Source organism: Propithecus coquereli, unplaced genomic scaffold (assembly GCF_000956105.1).
Source record: "Propithecus coquereli isolate 6110/MARCELLA unplaced genomic scaffold, Pcoq_1.0 Scaffold243, whole genome shotgun sequence".
Taxonomy (NCBI): domain Eukaryota; kingdom Metazoa; phylum Chordata; class Mammalia; order Primates; family Indriidae; genus Propithecus; species Propithecus coquereli.
In genome coordinates this window covers 1,818,838-1,840,303 of record NW_012147986.1, presented here as the reverse complement: position 1 = coordinate 1,840,303, position 21,466 = coordinate 1,818,838, and the positions used below count along the sequence as shown (strand labels likewise).

Genomic DNA, 21,466 nt, shown 5'->3' with positions numbered 1-21,466 from the left:
GGGGGGTGTGCTTTTTGATTTGGCTAATAATGTTGCGCATCTTTTCATGTGCTTATAGGCCATTTGTATCTCTTGTTTGGAGGGATGTCTGTTTAAATCCATTGCCCATTTTAGAATTGGGTTATTTGTCTTTTTATTACTCAGTTGTGAGTTCTCTACGTATTCTGGACACAAATCCCATATCAGACATATGATTTGCAAGTGTTCTCTCCCAATCTGTGAGTTGTCCTTTTACTTTCTTGGTGGTTTCTTTTGAAAACACCTGCTGTTTCTTTATTTTGAAAAATTTTCAATTTTTAAAGTTATGCAAGGAATACATGCATACAATGAAAAATAAGAAATTTCTGAGCAACACACAAAAATGAAAGGAATAAAACATGTATAATCTTACCATTCAAAGGTACTCACTGTGAACAACTAGGGATTAGTTCTTTTATTCCAATGAGAATCACATTATTCATTTTTTAACCCTTTATAAATCTCATCAGTTGTAAATAACTTTTCATGTTGATAAATATATATGTTGCATAACATTTAATCATACAGATGTACAGTTTATCCCCCAAACAATTCCTTATTATTGGACACTTAAATTGTTCCCAATTTTTCACTGTTTTAAATGAAATTGAATCTTTATGCATATCCATGATTACTTTCTTTGGAAGATTTCTAGAATAAGATTGTTGGGTCAAGATGTGTGCACATTTTTAAGGCCATGGACACATGCAGCCTGTTTGTCTTCTGGAAAGACTGTGGCCATCCATGTTCCTACCAGTGGTTTGTGGGAGTCAGCCCTTGGCCAAGATGCTCACCTCATCCACATAACAACAACAACAACAATACTCTTACAGTAATAGCAATAAACATGTTGCATTTATGTGATAGGTATGGTTCTAAGCACTTTATGCCTATTGACTCATTTATTCCTCAAAATAACTCTATCAAATTGGTGCTATTATTTTTCCTTTACAGGTAAGACAACTGAGGCCTAGAGAGATTAAGTAGTTGCCCAAGGTCACACATCTGGTAGTGGCAAGATTGGACTCCAGCAGCCTGGGGCCTGAGTCCTGGCTGCCTTCACCCTGTCTGACTGCTTCTTTTTTTTTAAATTTTTGAAATTTTGAAATTTTATTTTTTTAATTTCAGAATATTACAGGGGTACAAACGTTTAGGTTACATATATTGCCTTTGCACTACCTGTGTCAGAGCTTCAAGTGTGTCCATCCCCCAGACAGTGTGCACCACACCCATTAGGTGTGAATATACCCATCCCCTCCTCCCCTTCCCACCTGCCTGACACCCGATGAGTGTTACTATCATATGTGCACATAAGTGTTGATCAATTAGTACCAATTTGATGGTGAGTACATGTGGTGCTGGTTCTTCCATTCTTGTGATACTTCACATAGTAGAATGGACTCTGGCTCCATTCAGAATAATACAAGAAGTGATAGATCTTCTTTATGTCCGCATCGCCTGGTACTGTAGCAGTATTAAGCACAATTCTGACTATTGCTTTAAAATATTCTTTATAATGCTAAGAAAGCTTCCTTATATTTCTAATCCTCTGAGAGCTTCATTCAGGAATAAATGAAAAATTCTAACCCACTTTTTTGTTTTTGTTTTTGTTTTGCCAGCCCTTGTTGGCAAACTCGTAAAGGGCCAGATAGGATATAATTTAGGCTTGGGGGACATAAGGTCTCTGTTGCAACTACTCAACTCTGCAGTTGTAGCTGAAAAGCATCCACAGAATATATTGATATTTAAATTACAAAACTAGGTGGCCGGCCAGCTGGCCATACTTTTCAAACCTCTGCTGTAGACGATCATGTGGGTTTTCCCTCCTTATTCATTGAGTAATGAACCATTCATGCTTTCTAGAATAACCCAGCTTGACCATGCCAGATCTGCTGCTGCCATCTGCTTGTTAATATTTTATTTAGTATCTTTATATCTCTATTCAGCAATGAGAGTAATCCGTGTGTGTGTGTGTGTGTGTGTGTGTGTGTGTGTGTGTGTGTGTGTGTTAGGCTTTGCTTCGTAAAAGAATGGGGAAAATTTTCATCTTTTTCTGTGTTGTGGAACAAAGAATGATTCATTCTTTGAAAGAGTGATAGAACTTTCCCCCAAAGAAACTATCTTGGCCTGATGTCTTTTCTGGAGGTACTTCTTTGACACCTTTTCCACTTTCTTTCAGGGTTATCAATCTCTTCATGTTTTCTATAGTGTTTGAATCAATTTTGGCAATTTATGTTTTTGTCCAAAATCATCTACTTCATCTAGGTTTTCCAAGATTTCGTCATTGATTTAGGCCTAGTAAATCTCTTAATATTTTTATTCTTTTTATTTGATCTTTCTCATTCCTAATGGTGTAATTACTTTTAAAAATTAGATTTGATAAATGTTTTTCTGTTTTAATGGTCTTTTGAAAGCTTGCTCTGGGGTTTAATTATCAATTATAATATTCTCCTTTTAAATATGTTCATTTACACTTAAAATTTTCTTTGGTCTTCTTGCTCTTTTCAATTTCTTGAATTATCATATTATTTATTTTCATTCTTTTTGTGTAAAAGTGAAAACATTTAACATTGAATTTTCCTTTGAGTACAGGCTTGGCTACAATCCATAAATTTTGGGGCATATGCCTCTCCTTGTTGGTATTTTCTTAAGTATCTCTTATTTTAGTTTTGGTTTTCTCTTTGACCCAGGAGGGTTTTAAGAATGTGCCTTTAAATTTCCGAAAGGTTGGGATTTTAATTTAATAATTTTTCACTTGTTTCTAGTGTTGTTGCAATGTGGCCAGAGAATGTGACTGATAGGAGTTTTATTTCTGGGACTTTATTGAGATTTGCTTTGTGGCTTTTTATTTTTTCTAAGTGCTCCAAGCATGCTGGGAAAGAAGGTATATTTTCTATTTTCAGTGTACATAATGTTTGTCTATTTAGTTGTAGCTGTTAATGGTATTATTCAGACTTTATGTCTCCTATTCTTTTTAAAATGTATTTGGATTTTTTAAGACTGAAGGAAGTGTAATACCTTTCCCACAATACTTGTGTTCCTGTCTTTTCTGTATGTAAAACTCACTGATTGGTTGTCTGTTTGTGCTTGACTCTGAGCCTGAGTTATAAACTCAAATCTTTAAGTATCTGGGCTGGGAAGAAAGTGAGGATTTAGGAGGAATTAAACAGCTAAATTTAATTTCATTTTAACCATTTCTACCTAAGTGTACATGTTTGCCTGTGTGTTGGTGTGTGTCTTTGTGTGTCTTTGTGGGAGTATGTGTGTCTTTCAGCAGATACATCTCCCTTGGGCATGACTGTAAATGTACTTTGTGTGTCATTCGTTGTGTGAGTTTGACATGTATGTCTGTATACATGATTTCATCCATAGCATTTTTTTCTTTAAATTGAACTCAAACGTTAGGGCTTAGAGTCTGCCTTGCTCTAGGCTGGCTTTTTCTGGAGAGGTTACAAGTCAGAAAGCTCTGCCACACTGTATCTTAACCCTCTTGACCTCTGTTCCCCTCTCCTGGCTGCAGAAGAGCCTCCGGGTAAGTCGGTCAGGTAGGCCTGGCTGCAGACTCAGCCTCACCTGGTATAAATTCCTTGCACGATGTGCCTGGGGACCACATCTGGCCATACAAAGGGTGTGAGGACCACACTTCCAGAGTGGGTGGAGACTCAAGAGCCTCATCCTACCCTTTCCCCAGGGTGCCTGTTTAGGTACCCTCAGCCTGGCTTCAGCTTGTGTTCACCCTTAGTAAGCCAGAGCTTAAAGGACTTAGCATTGGTTTAAAGAGAGCCACCAGCATTTTCAGAAACTCAGTGACAGACATTCAGTTCATTTATAGAATTAGAGCAGGCTCCTGGGAGGTCTTCTAGCCAGAACGGGCACTCCTGACATCTTGTTCTTGGCTCTTCCCTCTACACTGAATGAATTTTAATGGTATGGACAGGCACAGGCTGAGTGCCCAGCTCTGGTGGGTTTGGGGGAGTCCTGGGGAGGAGTGACCATCCTACTTTCAGGGAGCTCGCTGACTCCCTAGGTGACAGGACACATTGTCTAGATGGGACACAGCTGGAGGAGCATTCTAGACACCAGAGCTAAGAGGGCCTGAAGACACACCATGTACAGGAGTAAAAGGTGGGGAGGCCAGGCTTTGCCACAGCAGGCCTGTCTACCTGCAAGTGTGAGTGACTGGAGGAAGGAAGTGTGTTGTCACACAGAGAGTGTGTTGTCACAAGCTTCCTTTCTTCTCACCCAATTCCCACATTTAGCAGTATCTTTTGAATAAAGGGCACTTAGTATACATTTGTTGATTTTCAGGGACTCTGCCTGGATTTGACTTTGGGTGGCCTGAGTGCTGATTTCCAGTGCTTCCTTTATTGCCAGGGTAGGGTGGCGGGTGGCCAGGATAGTTCTTTTGGGTCTGGGTTTTCCTGAGTCTACTGCATTTTAGTCACAAATAATACATTATTGACATTTTCCCCAAAGAGTTACCCTAGATTCCCTCTGATTTTAGCCTCAGTATATTCCCGGCATGCAGGGAGTACCAAGATGATTATACCCACTTCAAAGAAAGGAAAAGGGAGGCCCAGGAGCTTGACAGAAGTACCCGTGACTAGGGGGCATAGCCAGAGCTAGAGCCTCTGCCTTTCAACACCAAGCAAGTGCTAGACCTTGTCCTCCAGTCTGCGCAATCTTTGCCCCTGGAGAGGCAGAGGTTTCAGCTCTCTGCTCCCCTAAACTCACCTTCAGGAAAGCCTTGAAGTCCAGGCCAGCCCCGCAGCTGTGGGAGGTACTGGATTCAGAAGGACCTTGCTTGGCTGTTCTGTTTCTTATGGTCTCTTTCTACTCACTCAGGAAGAGGAGTTCATCGATTGGTGGAGCAAATTCTTTGCCTCTATAGGGGAGAGTGAAAAGTGTGGCTCCTACCTGGAGAAGGGTTTTGACACCCTAAAGGTGAGTCCCTCTCTCTGGAACTGTTCCCTTCAGTCCAACAGTCACTGGGCACGTGCGACAGGCAGGTGATACAACAGAAAGAGAATGAACATATATATGTATATATATTTCTGTTTGTGTCCTCATTTGGTGCTGAGGGTGATGAATCCTGATGAACTAACTGGGGGAGAAAGGTCACCCACTGATTTAGAGCAGGAAGTCAGTGTGGGCTGGGATAACCAAGCAAGTATTTTTGGGAGAATGCTTAAAAATACTGAAGTATTTGTAGATGAAATGATTTGCATTAAAATGCCCCCCCCAAAAGTCAGGACCAAGATAGATGGTGTGGGTGGCCCTTTGACAGGTTTTCAAAATATTAAAAATTATTAAAATGGCAAGACATTGAAAATTGTTAAAGCTTGGAGATGGGTACTTAGGGATTTATTGCACTGTTCTGTCTCTTTCAGCATTATTTGAACTTTCCTATAATAGAAAATTTGTATTAAAATAAAAAGGAAAGTTTGAGAATGTACCTCTGACCTCCCACCCCTGAAATTGGGACAGAAATTACCTACAAATAGGAAAGTGTAAACCCTATTTCTATGGGAAAAAGAAGGGAAGAGTCAGCCAAATTGTGGTAGTTTGAGGAAATTCTACAAATATAACTAAGATTTTTAAAAGTGGACTACTTTTTTAAAAGATAACCAGAGGAGACTCAAAAATTACTCCTCAAAGGGATTCTATAGTTTCCTGGATGAGGTGGCCAGATAAAATTCAGAATGCCCAGTTACATTAGAATTTCAGATAAACAGTGCATACTTTTTTAATATTAGCATGCTTCAAATGTTGCATGGGACATATTCATCTAAACATTATTTGTTATTTATATGAAATTCACATGTAACTGGGTGATCCGTGTTTTCACTTACTAAATCTGGCAGCATTAATTCTGGGGGATAAGTGGGGGAGATTCTCACTGCATGGTTACCTCCCAGGTTTGAAGAAGAGGAAACAAGAGGTGAGCACAGGCTCTTAGACACATAGGAAAGGCCCTTGGTGCTCCTTGAAGAGGACTGGCTGAGAGGGAGTTGGGGCTTGCTGGGGCAGTGGGTGGCCTGGGCTTTCAGGAGACACTGCTGGCTGAAAGCCTTTGGCGAGTGCTCTGATGGGTAGGTTCACAAGGGTGGCAGGAGCTGTCTCTGCTCCATGGGGGCTGCCTGGTGAGTTGTGCTTGGAGACCCAGCTGCTCAGAGATGAGGCACAGGCCTCAGCAGCGATCCTCAGGCAGCAAGTTCTTCATTGACTTGCTAGTTGGGCGTGTGAGGCTGGGCAACGAGACAGAACTATTTGTGTACCAGGAAGAAGGTCCGACACATTAGGTCTGGCATGTGGTCCTGTGGCCTTGCCAAAAAATGAGACAAACCAAGCAAGAATGAGGACTTCTGCCAGGGTGGCCCGTGGCCCTGGCCCCCTTGCTGCTCCCTCAGATGCGGATGCTGAATTGGCACCCAGCCCTCCCACTTGACCTCTCTGAGGAGGTCTCCGAAGGCATCCAAGTGGAAATAGGCTGTCCAAGCACAATGCGTTCGAACTATTTCTGGGGGAAAAATTAGACCTGGAAGAAATGCTGGTCCTTTAAGGATAAGTAAATAGAAGAAAACCATCACCAACAACATGGGGTCTTTGAAAATTAGCCATTATGGAGAGACTGGAGTACACAGGGGGTAGAGAAAAAACATGTTTGGGAAATCACTAGCATGGGGGAGAAAAACAACTCATAATCTGAACAGCAAAATATAGAAAACAGAAGATGCAGTGAGAAAGCATTAAAAACAGAAGGTGTAAGAAAAACAGAAGAAAAAGAATAAAACATTAATTTTCCTAATAAATAAACATGGATTAAACTCTTCTATTAAGTGATAAGCATTCTTAGATGATATCAAAAGTCAAAATTCATTATACAATCTTGAAAAGACATCTAAAACAATACAACTTTCAATGGCTAAAAAATAAATATTTTGGAAACCAATATTTTGGTGAACAAAATAAAGTAAGTGTAAACAGAAGGGAAAAAGAATTTAAAGTAAAAGGCAAAGAAAACAGAATAATGTTTTATATAATAAAAGATACCTATGTCTATGTAAAGACTGCCAAATATTTATGTATAGGATAGTATAGGTTACAAATACTTAAAAATCGATAAGAATAGATAAACTCATATTTCACACAGATAAAAGCACAAAATGACAGAAAGTAAAGTTACAGTGGAGATTTTAATATATTTTTCTCCTTCACTAATCAAGCAGGTAATAAATAAATAAGGAAATGAAAGATCTGAATAACAAGGTAAATATTTTTAAGCAACATGAAGCTAAAGTTATAGCTTTATGCAAAGCTAATGTTGAAGCTTTAAAATACAGAATAAAAAATAACAAAAAAAATAGAGAATACATTTTTTCCTAATGTCCACAGAACATATACAAAATTTGATCACATATTACTGTGGTAATAACTTACCAAAAGCAGAAACCATACAAGACAGATTAAAATGCAATAAAATGAGAAATTAATAACAAAACTTTAAACAAAAAGTCCAACCACTTGGAAATTTAAAAAATATTTTAGGGACTTCCAGTATGAACATGGCTGCACAAGTCAGCATTTTCTCCCTTTTCTCTTGGAAATCATTCAAACCCACAAAATTCATTTTCAGAAAAGCTGGAAACAAATAAAAGCCACAGACTTCAAAATATATGTAAGGGCTGCCCAAAGACAATTGAGATTGGGTAGAGGCCACTCAGCAGTAAGTGAAGAGAAGGTACATGAAGAATGATGAAAGATCATAGAGGCAGCAGATCTCAGAAAGCCCAGTAAAAATATGCTTCCTAGTGGAAGAATGTTGATAATTATTTAAGACAGGTGATGAGTAAATGGGTTTTTATTATTTATTCTCTTTGCTTTTGTATGTGTTTGAAAATTTTCATAATAGTTTCAAAATACAGTTCCTAAAATTGAGGTTTTACCATGAAATACAAGTTATCTCCCTTGTTTGTAACAATGGATATGGGAACTTTGGAGACAGGTTCAAGTTGAGAACAGAACCCTCCTAGAAGAACTGGCTTGGTTCAGAGAAGCAGAGAAGGTGGAGCTATATAAGAATCGCACAGATGAGCATGTTTTAGGAGTCAGACTGCCTCTGTGGTGGGAACAAAGGAAATAGCTGGTCTAGGAAAATCTAACTCATTAAGTGAATAGTAATAAAAAATGGCATAGCATTAATTAAAAAATCATACAAAAAAGGAGAGAAAATACAAATCAAAACTTACCAATTGAAGAGGATATACACCCACCAGAAAAATTTTGCCAAGGAGCAGATGAGATGAAATGTTTTACTGCGAGTTATTTTTTTTTTTTTTTAATAAACAGAGCAGTCAGAATGCAAAGCAGAAATGAAAGAACTCAAGGGATGATGAGATGGGTGGAGATGAACTATGAGCTGGTAGGACTCAGGAAAGAAAGAGAAGAAAACATGACATTGGAAGGAACACAGGGCAGAATGGACATGTGGAGAACACAGGGGCATAGAGGACAGAAATGATAAAAGTAAGCAAAATGAAATGGAAATAAAGAAAAAGTTATAAAGGAATAAAGAGAAAATTACAAATATAGAAGTGAGGGAAAGGAGACCCAACATTTGCATAATTGGAGTCTGAGACAGACAACTAAAATAGTGAAATAAAACAAACGTATAATAGCTTAATACAGCTGCACTGAAATTAAATCGTACTTGAATATACATAATGAAAAAGTCCATGATAGGTCAAGAAAAATTGACCTAGATTGGTCAGCCCTGAGACATATTCTAGTATAGCTTTTGTACTTTAGAGATAAAGAAAGAGTTCTTTGGGTAGTCATACCTCCTTCCAATGCCTTGAAAAGAAAAAACAACATTAAGTCATTTAATGCAGAAAATAAATCAAAGTGGCTTCAATTTCTCCAAAACAACATTCAATAGGCAAAGACAGTAAAGCACCATATCTAAGGCCATCAAGGAAAGACAGGGACACCCTAGGATTTTACGTTCAGCCGAGCTTCCTCCAAGCATAAAGGCTACAAACAACCAGTTATGTATATTCAGGAACTAAGGTAATATGGTTCCTAGGATTCCATCTTGAGAAAACTCCTAGGGATGAACTTTAGCTAACTAGGAGATAACTGGGGAAACCACAACAAAAGGACTGATTTGTGATCATATTTAAACTTTGAGCCAAAATGAAAACAAGTGGAAGGGTTAGGGTAATAATAAAGAATGTAAATGTCATATACTGAAAATGTAGACATGATAAAACTGACAAAAATTAGGTGGAGAAGGAGGAAAGGAGCTAATGAAATCTAACCACATTAAAATAAGAAGTCATGATAGCCAAGCTGACTTTTTTACACGAATGTGAAGAGTTCAACATTAGGAAAATATTAGCAATATTCATCATATCAAATAGGTAAAATTCACAAAGATGATTGCAGTCAATGCTGAAAAGCATTTGATAAAGTTCAATATTATCTATTGATGATTGATAAGAACAAGTAGCGTATTGCAAATAGAAAGGAGTTTCCTTAATGTCATAAAGAAAATCTGTCAAACCAATAGGCAGCATCCAACTTTGTGATTTCAGAAACTTTCTTTATCTCAGAAATTGAACCTGTGTTTCTCAAAGATGTTCACAAGAGCATTCATCTGGGAAGAGGGCCCATGACTTATTGATTATAGGTTAGCGAAGCACTCTGTGACCCAGTACAGGTGAAGGTGATGAGTGAGACGCGAGGCAGTCCTTTTGACAGAGGCAGGAAAAGACTCACCATGATCACGTTCACTGTGTCATCTGACATTGTTCCGTATGTTCTAACCATTTCAATGTCAACAAAAAGAAATAGGTCATTCATTTTAGGAAGGAGGAGACAAAATTGACATTGCGTGCGACTGACTTGCTTGAGCACCTGAAGAGAACAGACAGAAATTAGGAGAATTGTCAGGAGAACAGTAAGATGGCAGCAACTATTGAGAAAATCTACTGAAAGAAAGATTCACATTCACAATACCAACAAAAAATTTGAGCTTAATGAGGAACAAACTCAATGACTATGTAGGCTCTATATGAAGATGACAATATATAATAAAAGAAGTTGAGTAAATTGAGAATCAGATCATATCCCTAGATAAAAAGTCAGTACTACAAAGATATCAATTCTCCTATCCAAAATTAATTTCAAGTTTAATGCAAGTCTAATAAAAATTCCAAGGAACTATTTACTTAAAACTGGACTTAATGTTTCCAAATTTCATTTGGAAGAATATCAGGTAAGAAAACAGATTACAGAGGTGCAGTAATTGAAACACCATGTTGGTGAAGAATAGATAGAATAACAGAGCAGAATAGAAAGATCACAAACAAACAAAAGGGCATGGAAGCATTTAGTGTGCGACACAAATCGTTGGGAAAAGGAGAAACAGTGTAAACAAATATGCTTAGGTAATTGCTTAAGCATTTGGTGAAAAAGAATTCTTGCCTCACGCTATGTAGCAAGTTGAATTGAGTGCTGAATAATCTTGCTGTGAAGACATTCTAAGCATAATTTGAAAGGCAAAAGCCATAAAGAAAAAAAATCTTTAGATGAGCCTTTCTAGAAATTTCTGGTATAGCTAAAAAAATCATAAACATAAACATAACATAAACAGAAATGCAACATAAATACAGACAGAAACATACCATAAACAAAAATATAAATATATCATAAACATAATAGAAAGGTAAGTGACAAACTGGAACAAAATATTTGTAACTCATTTGATAGACCAAAGGTTAATACCCTTTACAAACAAAGAGGTCTCTGAAATCACCACAGCACAGAAACAGACACCAACAGATGTGAAAAGGACAAATGACAAGGATGAGCAGTTGACAAGGAGGGAATACAAGTGGCTGATAAACCCATGTCAGTTTCTCTAGCATTCAGATAAATAAATGCAAATGAGAAATTGAATATACCACCTTTCATCTGTCAAACTAACAAAGTTTAAAAAGGGTGGATATGCGTGGTGCAGGTGAAAGACTAGGAATATGGGCACGCTTGCACACTGCAGATGGGATTATAAATCCATGCAATTTTTCCATAGGAAAATTTGGCTGTGCACATCAGAGATCTTAAAATATGCGTACCTTTTGACCAGGAATTCTATTTTTAGGAACTTGTCATAGAGATTAATTTAAACAAATGCACAAAGCACATGTATAGGTGTTTTCAAATCTCCTATAACCTGTTAAGCGGTTTTTAAGAAATAAGATTGTAAAACTGCAAAACTAAATGTTCATCATAGCTTATGAGACGTTTATATGATATAATGATTAAGAAGGATATTGTAGAGGTATATTTTTTGACCTGTAAAGATATTCATGATACGCTGTTAAGTTAAAAAACATGTTACCATACAGTTTGTGTCCTGAAAACTGGGATTCCATTTTGGCAGAAAAAAAAAATATATATATATAGAAAATATTCAAAAGGACACATACCAAATGTTAATCAAGTAACTAGTTACTGTTGAGAATAGAATTTAAGGCAATATTAATGTTTTCTTAATATTTGCTTATATTTTCTATTTTTAATGAACCTCTATTACTTGCATAATTAAATATTTCTTGGAAGAGGTAGAACTTGGGCTGGGCCTAAATGAGAAATGATATTTAGAAAGATAAGATAGAAACTTACCTAAGTATCTCATCTGTTAATTTTATATACAACCGATTTAGCATGTATACTAACCTGTTTATTATTAGTTTATTAGGTACATGTTATCATCTATAATAAAAAAACTGTTGCTTTATTTAAGCCTAGGAAATTCCAAAACAAAGGCCAGGCCTAGTGGCTCACACCTGTAATCCTAGCACTCTGGGAGGCCGAGGCAGGAGGATCCCTTGAGGTCAGCAGTTCAAGACCAGCCTGAGCAAGAGCAAGACCCTGTCTCTACTAAAAATGGAAAAATTAGCCGGGCATGGTGGTGAGCACCTGTAGTCCCAGCTACTTGGGAGGCTGGGGCAGGAGGATCACTTGAGCCCAGGAGTTTGCGGTTGCTGTGAGCTAGGCTGATGCCATGGCACTCTAGCCTGGGCAATAAAGTGAGATTCTGTCTCAAAAAAATAAAAAAATTCCAAAACACTGATCTAACAAATAATAATCATTGGCTGTTGGAGAGGAGACAAGTAAATAAATGAGTTAACAAATTTAAAATGGTGCTCAAAAGATATACTTGGCTTGATATTTGATACCATTGTCATTGGACATATTGTACAGTGAGCATTTTTGCTTGAGTTGGTGACCTGTTAATTTTCCAGAGTTGTGTCTTAGTCTTCAAATGAAAAGTTGGTTAAATTTTCATTTCTTTTTTTGTGATCTTATTCTTTTGGAAAATGTACCACCCATGTCTATAATGACTCTTGGGTACCTAGAATATTTATTCGATTAACCAGAAAACCCTCTTCCCTAATGGAGCTGAACAAATGTCTTCCCTCTTGCTCCTTCCCCTGTGGTTTTCTTTCTGTCTCTGCCTCTGTTCCTTCTTGGTTGCCTCTGTTCCCTCTCTCCACCTCTCCAACCTGCCTTTCTTCCTTTACTTTGTTTTTGGTCTTCTCCCTCGTTTTCTTCTTCTCTGTTCCTTCTCTCTACTCTCACGCTGTCATGTTCCCTCTCCTTTTCCTGTTTCCTCTTCTTTTGTGGTCCCTCTGCTTTCTCTCTTTCCCTTGTCCCCTTCTCTTATCCCCACGTGTGGCAGGTCTATGACACACAACTGGAGAATGTGGAGGACTTTGAGGGCCTGTCTGACTTTTGTAACACCTTCAAGCTCTACCGGGGCAAGACTCAGGAGACGGAAGATCCCTCTGTCATTGGGGAGTTTAAGGTAAGTGCTTGAGGATGTGTCCCTAACCCAGGTGGGCCTGAGACTGGAGTGTTGCAGCCACAAGTGAAGGGAGAGGGGTAACAAGTGCAGTGGTGATCCTGGTGCTGATGTTGGTGGCCATGTGGGTCATGCCGGTGGGGATGTTGACAGTGGTGGTGATGCTGCTGGTGTGGAATCTGATGGTGGTGATGGGATGGCATTGGGCTTGGTGATCTCCCAGTGCTGATTCTGGTAGAGATGAGAGTCACGGTCACAATGGTGATTGTGTTGGTGACAATCATGATGAAAATGAAAGTTAATCCCTCATTCTTTTCAGGGGCTCTTCAAAATTTATCCCCTCCCGGAAGACCCAGCCATCCCTGCGCCCTCAAGACAGTTCCACCAGTTGGCTTCCCAGGGGCCCCAGGAGTGCTTGGTCCGCATCTACGTTGTCCGAGCATTTGGCCTGCAGCCCAAGGACCCCAATGGGAAGGTAACATTCCTAGAGCCCTCCCCTCCCCCAGAACTGCAGGCTCAGGTACGAATGCCTGCAGAATCTGGACACAGTCTCTGCCCCAGGAAGTTCACAGCAAGCTAGAAAACCAGACAAACACATACCAAACTGAGATGTGACTGAATAGAGTTCTTTTAAGGATCAAGTGCTCTAGGAGGTTGGAGAAGGCCAAAGTCAGTACAGGACTTTCGAAAGACAGGGAAGGCTTCCTGGGAGGAGTAGGACTCTTAACGCTAGATAGGAGTTTTGGTAGGCTAGCAGGAAAAGAAAATAGTATTTTAAGAGGGGTCAAAAGCATAGGCAAAGGTGGAAAGAAGATTGCTTAATGTACGTCTAGAACAAGGATCAGGCATAACGATAAGTAAGGTGGAAGGTGTAGGTTGGGAGTGGACTTGGTAGGGCTTTCCACCGTGGGTGGGAAGGAGCAGGACCAGTAACTGCTCTGTCTAGCTACGGCAGAGCTGGAGGCAAAAGGTGAAGCCAGTAGCTCTCATCCTGTCTGTACTTAAAATTTTGATATTTTGTTTATCATGAGCTATTGGCATCGATTTTAATTTTTAAAATGTTGCATTATAATATTTTTTATTTTGAAAACTGAATATTTTGGCCCTCCCTTAAATTTCAAGCCCAAGATAAGTGCTTTAGCTGTCTCACCCTAGTCCTGGCCTGAGATGGAAGAGGGAGATTTGAAGGAGGAAAGGAATGTGGAGTTATAGGGAGGTGGCAGGGGCGGGAGACAGAGTAAAGTTGGGAAGGGAGAGAAAGAAGAAAGAAGAAAGGCAGAGCTGGGAGACAGTTGGAGTTTGGAGGCATGAGACTATAATCTCCTTAGCCAGGTTTAGGCCTAGCTGTGTCCTTGAGGTGGGGGTGGGGTGGGGGCCTAGTGTCCCCCCTCCACAGCCCTGCCTTGCAAGGATGTGAAATCATGAGATCACACGGCAGAATGGAGCAGTCCTCAGCCTCGGCAACACCAGTGGTCTCCAATGCATGGCCGTGGCCAGAGGATTGGTTTATGTACTTAAACCCTTCTCCGTGCCAGACTACCCCTGGGCACTTTCTAGCTCAGCTGTCAGGAGGCTGGTGGAGGGGTGCTGCCACTTGCAGGGGGCATCTAGGGGAGACTGGCCCGGATAGCTTAGTTTGACAGCGTCCGACCATCTCTCTTCCTTTCCATGTGCTTAAGCAGAGATCACAGAGAGGACCCCAGCCTGGCTTCATCATACATGTAATATAGACGCTGTGTTTCTGAGGTCATGGGCTCTGCCCTCACCCACCTCTCCCAGCGAAGTGGTGGGTTTAGAGTATGGAGGATGCAGGCACCCCCTTCCCATTGCTGGAGCCAAGGCCGGGAGCCCATGCCAGGGGCCAAGTGGTGTGGTGTGCTGTGCAGGGTGGGGCCCTGGCCCGGCAGGACACAGTCCACACCACACCTTCCCAGTGGCTGGCACCTCATTCTATCGGGAGGCCCCTACTCAAGAAGCCCCAAAGGCATGCTGGGAAAGCGATTTCACTTACGTGTGTCTGTCTCCTCCTTCAGTGTGACCCTTACGTCAAGATCTCCATAGGGAAGAAATCAGTGAGTGACCAGGATAACTACATCCCCTGCACCCTGGAGCCTGTATTTGGAAAGTAAGTGGGGCAGGAGCCAGTCTGGTTACCCACAGTACAGTGGGGGGAATGCAGCCGCCACGGGGATGTCTCTAACTCCTGGAGCAAAACTGTATTCCCTGAATCATGCATGTCTTTGGGGGTGTAGCCTCAGCCAGCCCTTCTTTATGTGCTAAAGGCTTGAGTCCTGGCAGAAACTGCTAGTTGAACACAATCAATTACTTCTAAGATCAGAAATCTGCATGGAAGCTCAGAAGATACATTTGCTAATTCTTTTTTACATGAACTTTTACTTTGGGATAATTTTAGATTTATGGAAAAGTTACAAAGATAGTACAGAGTTCCCATACACCCTTCACTCAGTTTCCCCCACTGTTAACATCTTACCTGACCATGGTTTATTTGTTAAAATAAAGAAATTGACATAGTGTATAACTATTAACTAAACTCCAGACTTTATTAGGATTTCACCCATTTTTTCACTAATATCCTTTCCTAATGTCCCAGGATCCAATTCGGTATGTATTGCATTTAGTAATTATTCTCTGTAAGTGTCCTACGTGTGTCTGTAGTGACAGCTTGAAGAAGAATGGAGACCCAAGATGGTAAAATGATTCTCGAAGTCTAAGAACAGGTAGAGGAAGGATCAAGGCTGATTGCATGGGAGCAGCTCCCAGGCATCCTGAATTACTGTTTGGATGTGAGCTTATTTTGGCAGAGAAGGGAGAATTGCAGAGGGAGGTTGGTGACTATTTCTCTAGCACCTGTAGGAGTAGATGCCTGATGTTCCGCTATCTCACTCTTAGGACCCTTTGGTGGGCTCATGAAGCAGGATTTAGAGTGCTCCAGTCTGGCCGTATGGTGGCTCCTCTCCTCCCAGGAGATCCTTGCATTCCTGGCCCATGGCGGGGCGTGCAGCTCCTCCCAAATGTGGTCCCTGCTCTCCTCTCTGCCACAAGCTGCTTTGGCTTCCTTGAGTGTGACATGTGCCAGACCTGTGTCTCCCACTTGCAGGGAACTCATTTCAAGGGGAGAAGGGAGAATACCCTCACCGTTGACCTCCATGGCAGGTGGAAGTCTCAGATACAGCAGGAGCTCTCTTCAAAGAAATCTTTTCACAAATACTCCCTCCATCCCACCCCAGAAGTAGGTGTGAAGGCCCAGAATCCAGAAAGTGGGTCCCTTGGTAAATCCCAAAGCTCTGGCACCTGGTTCTGGAGTCTCACATCACTTGTGTCCTGGTGTGGTGGTAGCAACTTCGGTTTTAATTCTGTTCAAATTCATTCTTTCATTCTGTGGTCCATCCAGCAGGCACCTGCTGTGTGCCCAGCCCAGTTTATTTGGGATAGTCACACACACACACACACACACACACACACACACACTCATACACACGCACACTCGCTCTCTCAGACAAGCTAGGACGGCAGTGCTGCAGACAGGGTGCTGTAAGAGCTACAGGAGGCCTGAGGAGGGTGGCCTCCCTGGGATGGCGTTTGAGCTACTGCCCCTCCTTCCACTCCCTGGAGTCCCCCCACATGTCGGGTGACACCAGGGAGCCTGCAGCATCATGCCATCTGCCCTCCTGCAGAATGTTCGAGTTGACCTGCACTCTGCCTCTGGAGAAGGACCTGAAGATCACTGTCTACGACTATGACCTCCTCTCCAAGGACGAAAAGATCGGGGAGACAGTCATTGACCTGGAGAACAGGCTGCTGTCCAAGTTTGGGGCTCGCTGTGGACTCCCACAGACCTACTGTGTGTATGTGCATGGGGGCTGGCTGCTTCTGTGACAACAAACCGCCCCTGTCTCCTGAGCACTTACCGTGTGCCAGCCCTGGGCTTAGCACTTCCTTGACATTCTCTCATTGAGTCCAATGGGGGTCTTGTTCCCATTCTACAGATGAGGAAACTGAGGCTCAGAGATGTAAGTGGTGGGATTAGGATTTGAACCTGTTTGTCTGACTCTAAGAACCTGGCTTTCCATCATGTAGTTAAGATCCAGCTCTTTTTAATGGGCCACAGAGGGCCTGTGGAGGGCTGGGCACCTGAGAACAGAGGGAAAGAAGGAGGAAAAAAGGAAGGGAGACGGGTGGTAGGACACATGGGCCCCAGCTGGGAATTCTGTGCTAGTTTCTGTAAGGGGAACGCATGTGTGGACAGCACTCCTCTTCCCTTCAGCGTGAGACTTGTTTGTGTCTGATTCTCTAACTCTGGAAATTGGCAACATTTAAATTCCAATTCCATGCATACTTAAACCGGTGCTTTTCTCTCTGAGCCTTAGTTTCTTCATCTGTAAAATGGGAGTGCTCAGTCCTGATGAGTGATCAGAGAGGGCACCCACTGTAAAAGTGAAGGGTGGGTGCTGCTGTGTGGGGGGCTACACAGGTCCCTGCATGCCCGTCTGCCCTCGTCAGTGTCTTCTGTGTGTCTCATCTTTGTCTTGTGTTTGGGCCTCAGCTCTGGACCCAACCAGTGGAGGGACCAGCTCCGCCCCTCCCAGCTCCTCCACCTCTTCTGCCAGCAGCGCAGAGTCAAGTCCCCTGTGTACCAGACAGACCGCGTGCTGTTTCAGGACAAAGAATACACCATTGAAGACATAGGTGAACTGCTACGTGACCCGAAACCACAGTGGGGCTCTCCCTCTCCCTCCTTGTCTCCCATCAGCCCTCTCCTACCATCAAGGGCCCCAGTGAACATAACCCGCATCAGCGGGCTGTGGCTCGGATCTCTCTGGGGCAGTACAGATGGGCTGCACTTATACTCGGTTCTTTGAGGACAGTACTTACCTGTGATACCACCGTGAAAATGAGAAGTCAGGGTAGGGCCAGGCTCAGAACTCAATCCAAGGGGGCCCATCCATGGGCAAGATTGGGGGTGAGTCTGAAGCCAGTGTCAAGGTCAGGTTAGAATCAGTCTCCTGGCTTTGGGTGGTCAGACTTTTGTTGGAGCTTGGGATACAGTCCACCTCTGAGAAACAGTTTTGTACGTGAATTGTGCGAGCCTACCAGCTTGACCTTGACGGCACTCTCCAAGTCCCACCCACAGCCTGTGCACCTAAGGCATCCAAAGGGCAGGCAGGAGGCCCTGCAGCCCCCCACTCACCCCCGCTACCCAGTTCTGCACAGTACTCTTGGCTGGAAATCCTGCCATGTGCTGTCTGTGTGTCTGAGATGCCCACAGGTCTGTGTCACCCACCCAGAACAGCTCAGCCTCCCTGGAGGTGTTTACAGGCCCAGCCGGCCCCTCACCTCCTGGTTGCTTCAGTGTGTTTGATGTCAGAGCAGGTGCCAAGGTTATAAAAGGGAAATGATGGCTTTGATGCCCCATCCGCCACCTCCCTCCTTCTTCTCGTTCTGGTTTACTGACTCTCCCAGGTCGGGGCTGCGCCAGGCCCAGCCATTAGGCACGCCCGCCCCCATGCTCTTTTCCTGTAGAACATGCATCTGTTTTCGGGGCAGTCTCATTTCCTTCTGCTAGTCTGTGAGCAACTTTCGCACAGGGACCAGGGCTCATGGTCATAAAGTCTAGGAAACGAAAGCCAGGAAGCTGGAGACGGTGAGGTCCAACATCTGCCTCTTTGCACTCTTGGCCTCAACAGCGGTTAATGACCTGCCCACAGTCACCCAGCCAGCTAGGAGCAGAGCCAGATTCCTCCCGCGGTGCCTTGCCTCTTTGGGGTCCCTATTAATGTGGGCAGGGCAGGTCCGATGGGTTAACGTGTGAGTGTACGTGAGAAGCTGTGTTCGTGCGTGTGTGGGTGCACCTGGGTGCATGTACCTGTGTGTGTACATGTGTACATGTAGATGCACATGGACCACTGTCACCCCCCACATCAAGGCTCCAAGTTCATGTTGCTAGTGCTTGGCTGGCTTCTCAAGTCAGGACTTCTCCCCACCTGCAGCACCAATCTTTGACCTGTCTCTGGCAGGGAGGAGCTGTACTTGGGAAGCCCCCGGGGCAGGAAGGGGGTGTTCAGGACCAGTCATGCCCCCTTCCTAAATGAGCATGTGGTTTCTGCTCCCTGCTGCCCAGCTGTGTGGCTTTTCCACACTTCAGATTTTTCACCTGTAAAATGGGTTTAATTACAACACTTAGCTTCTAGGGGCTTTATGAGAATTAAATGTGCTAATATCTATGAAGAACAGTGCCTGGCACATGGGTTCTGCTCTAGAAGTATTTGCTGTTATTACTATTATTTTAGCTATTGCTATTAATAGAATGATTTCCGTGAACCAGAGAACAGTACTAACAGTACTAGGATGCCAGATCTGGGGGTAGAGGGGCTGAGGCTCAGAGTGGGCAGCAGTCAGGGAGGGCTTCCTGGAAGGGGTGGGCTTTGGCAGACAGGAAAGATTTGTATTGGTGGAAAAGAAGAAGAAGAACTTTACAGAAGAGGCTTGGTATTAATAGAAATGATGGCTACAGGGACTCTGCATTTTAAACCTGGAGCCCATGGGTAGCAAGATCCCCCCTACAGAAAGTGGGACATAAGAACAGGTATGTCTGGGCTTGGGTGAGGCTGTGGGGCTGGGTGCTTCCCATAGCCCTCAGGCAGCCCTGCTCAGCCTGCTCACTGGGAAGCCCTACCATCTCTCCCTCACCTGGCTCCCGCAAATTTTCTGTCTTCTCAGAGGCTGGCAGGACCCCAAACCCACACCTGGGCCCAGTGGAAGAACGTTTGGCTTTGCACGTCCTTCAACAGCAGGGCCTGGTCCCAGAGCATGTGGAGTCACGGCCCCTGTATAGCCCACTGCAGCCGGACATCGAGCAGGTAGGACCCCAACCCTCGGGCCCCAGGGTCCTCGAACCTAGAAAGCCCCACCCCAGGGACAGCATGAACATCCCAGAGGAACCACTGGGGACCTGGGGATTTGGTCATTCCCTCCTTGACCCATTTCTTCACAGTCTGAGTGGCTACCACTGTTGACCTGCGAGGGGATTGCTAGAGCCCTGCTTCCCCTGGCTACCTCAGCCGTCAGGGCCTGGGGAACAAGTCTGTGCTGCCTCCTTCATCCCTTTGTAGGCCTGGCCCTTGGCTTCCGCCAGTCATTCTAAGCCTTGCAGTTTCAGCCTGGCCTGAGGGTGTCCCCTGCCCCACTGCCATCTGTCAGAGACTCAGTCTCAGATGTCCGGCCCTGTGCTGAGCTGCAGTGACTGGGGTGGGGGAGTGAGCACAGAGAGCAGGCTTGGGACAATGACCAGGGAAGTCTTCCTGGAGGAGGTGAGCTCACAGCTGGCTTTGGAGGGAGGAGGCGAAGGAGAGACAAGGTTACAGGCAAAGAGAAAGGCCAAAGGGAGCCATGAAGATGCTTTGGAACGCCAGATGACATCATCTCTGTCGTCTGGAACTGAGTTCTCTCTTCCCTGGGTGGTTTGGCTACCAGCCTCCCCCAGAGTAGCATAGCAGGTGTGGAAACTGACCCTGCAGAAGTGACTTAACTAAGTCACTTCAATCCCTGCTCCTTCTTCTCTGAGATGGGACAAAAATCACACCTGGCTTGCAGAGGGAGAGAGGTCTGAGGGGCAGGCAGGCGGAGTGGTGTGCCATCTGAGCCCTCCCTGACTAAGCCATACTTTTTGACTCTTCACGACTTTGCACGTACCATTCTCCTGGCCACCAAGACTGAGTTCCAATATCAGGATTTCTGAGAAGCCTGCCCTGACCCTTGATGCCCAGGCACAGGCCTAAGCTGGTGGCCTGTGGGGCTGTGGCTCTGCAGTCCTCTGCAGTCAGCCCCGGAGACCCCTGTGGAGGGTCCCTCACCTACAGGGAGTGAGCCTCCCCCTCGCAGGGCTGGGGTTTCTCTGCCCTGTTCCCCAGTGTTCAGCACGAGCAGGTGCCCGGCGACTGTTGGTTGAAGGAAAAGGGTGGCGAGAGAATGGGCTCTGTCTTCACAGGGGAAGCTGCAGATGTGGGTCGACCTGTTTCCGAAGACCCTGGGGCGGCCTGGACCTCCCTTCAACATCACCCCACGGAGAGCCAGAAGGTGACTTGCCTGGCCCCAGGCTCTGAGCTGAGCTGGGTGGGGGAGGGTGGCGGCCAGCTGCGGGTGGGGGAGGAGGTCGCTCTTCGGCCACAGAGTGCAGCTCTGGTTCGGGTCTGGCCAAGCGTCCAGCTGGGCAGGCCTGCGGTCTTCTCAGATGAGCAGGCTTCTGGCATCTCAGCCAAGGACCCACCACCCGTTGGTAGGAAGTCTATGCGGATTCGAGTCATTGTTCCCCCCAGGTTTTTCCTGCGTTGTATCATCTGGAACACCAGAGATGTGATCCTGGACGACCTCAGCATCACAGGGGAGAAGATGAGCGACATTTACGTGAAAGGGTAGGGAGCCACCGTCCTCCCCCTTCCCAGCTCACCGCGTCTCCTGTGCTTCCTCTGGGTCTAGGCCGGTGGGGGGTTGGGTGCTGGGACGGGCAGAACGAACAAGCTTCGGAGGAGGGCATGCCAGGGGGCTCTGCCTGTGGGAAAT

The 21,466-nt window shown here is 44.0% G+C and overlaps 1 protein-coding gene across 18 annotated transcripts in view; it reads left to right on the top strand.

The window, feature by feature from the left end:
- Positions 1-21,466, top strand: part of DYSF (dysferlin) — a 205,562-nt gene that overhangs the window by 166,162 nt on the left and 17,934 nt on the right. For all 18 annotated transcript variants that reach the window (XM_012646473.1, XM_012646484.1, XM_012646482.1 and 15 more), the window contains 9 exons: positions 4,864-4,962; positions 12,767-12,892; positions 13,209-13,364; positions 14,923-15,014; positions 16,585-16,755; positions 17,454-17,596; positions 19,628-19,767; positions 20,895-20,983; positions 21,223-21,318. In XM_012646473.1, coding sequence (XP_012501927.1) covers positions 4,864-4,962; positions 12,767-12,892; positions 13,209-13,364; positions 14,923-15,014; positions 16,585-16,755; positions 17,454-17,596; positions 19,628-19,767; positions 20,895-20,983; positions 21,223-21,318 — 1,112 coding nt within the window. The remainder of the gene's footprint in view (positions 1-4,863; positions 4,963-12,766; positions 12,893-13,208; positions 13,365-14,922; positions 15,015-16,584; positions 16,756-17,453; positions 17,597-19,627; positions 19,768-20,894; positions 20,984-21,222; positions 21,319-21,466) is intronic.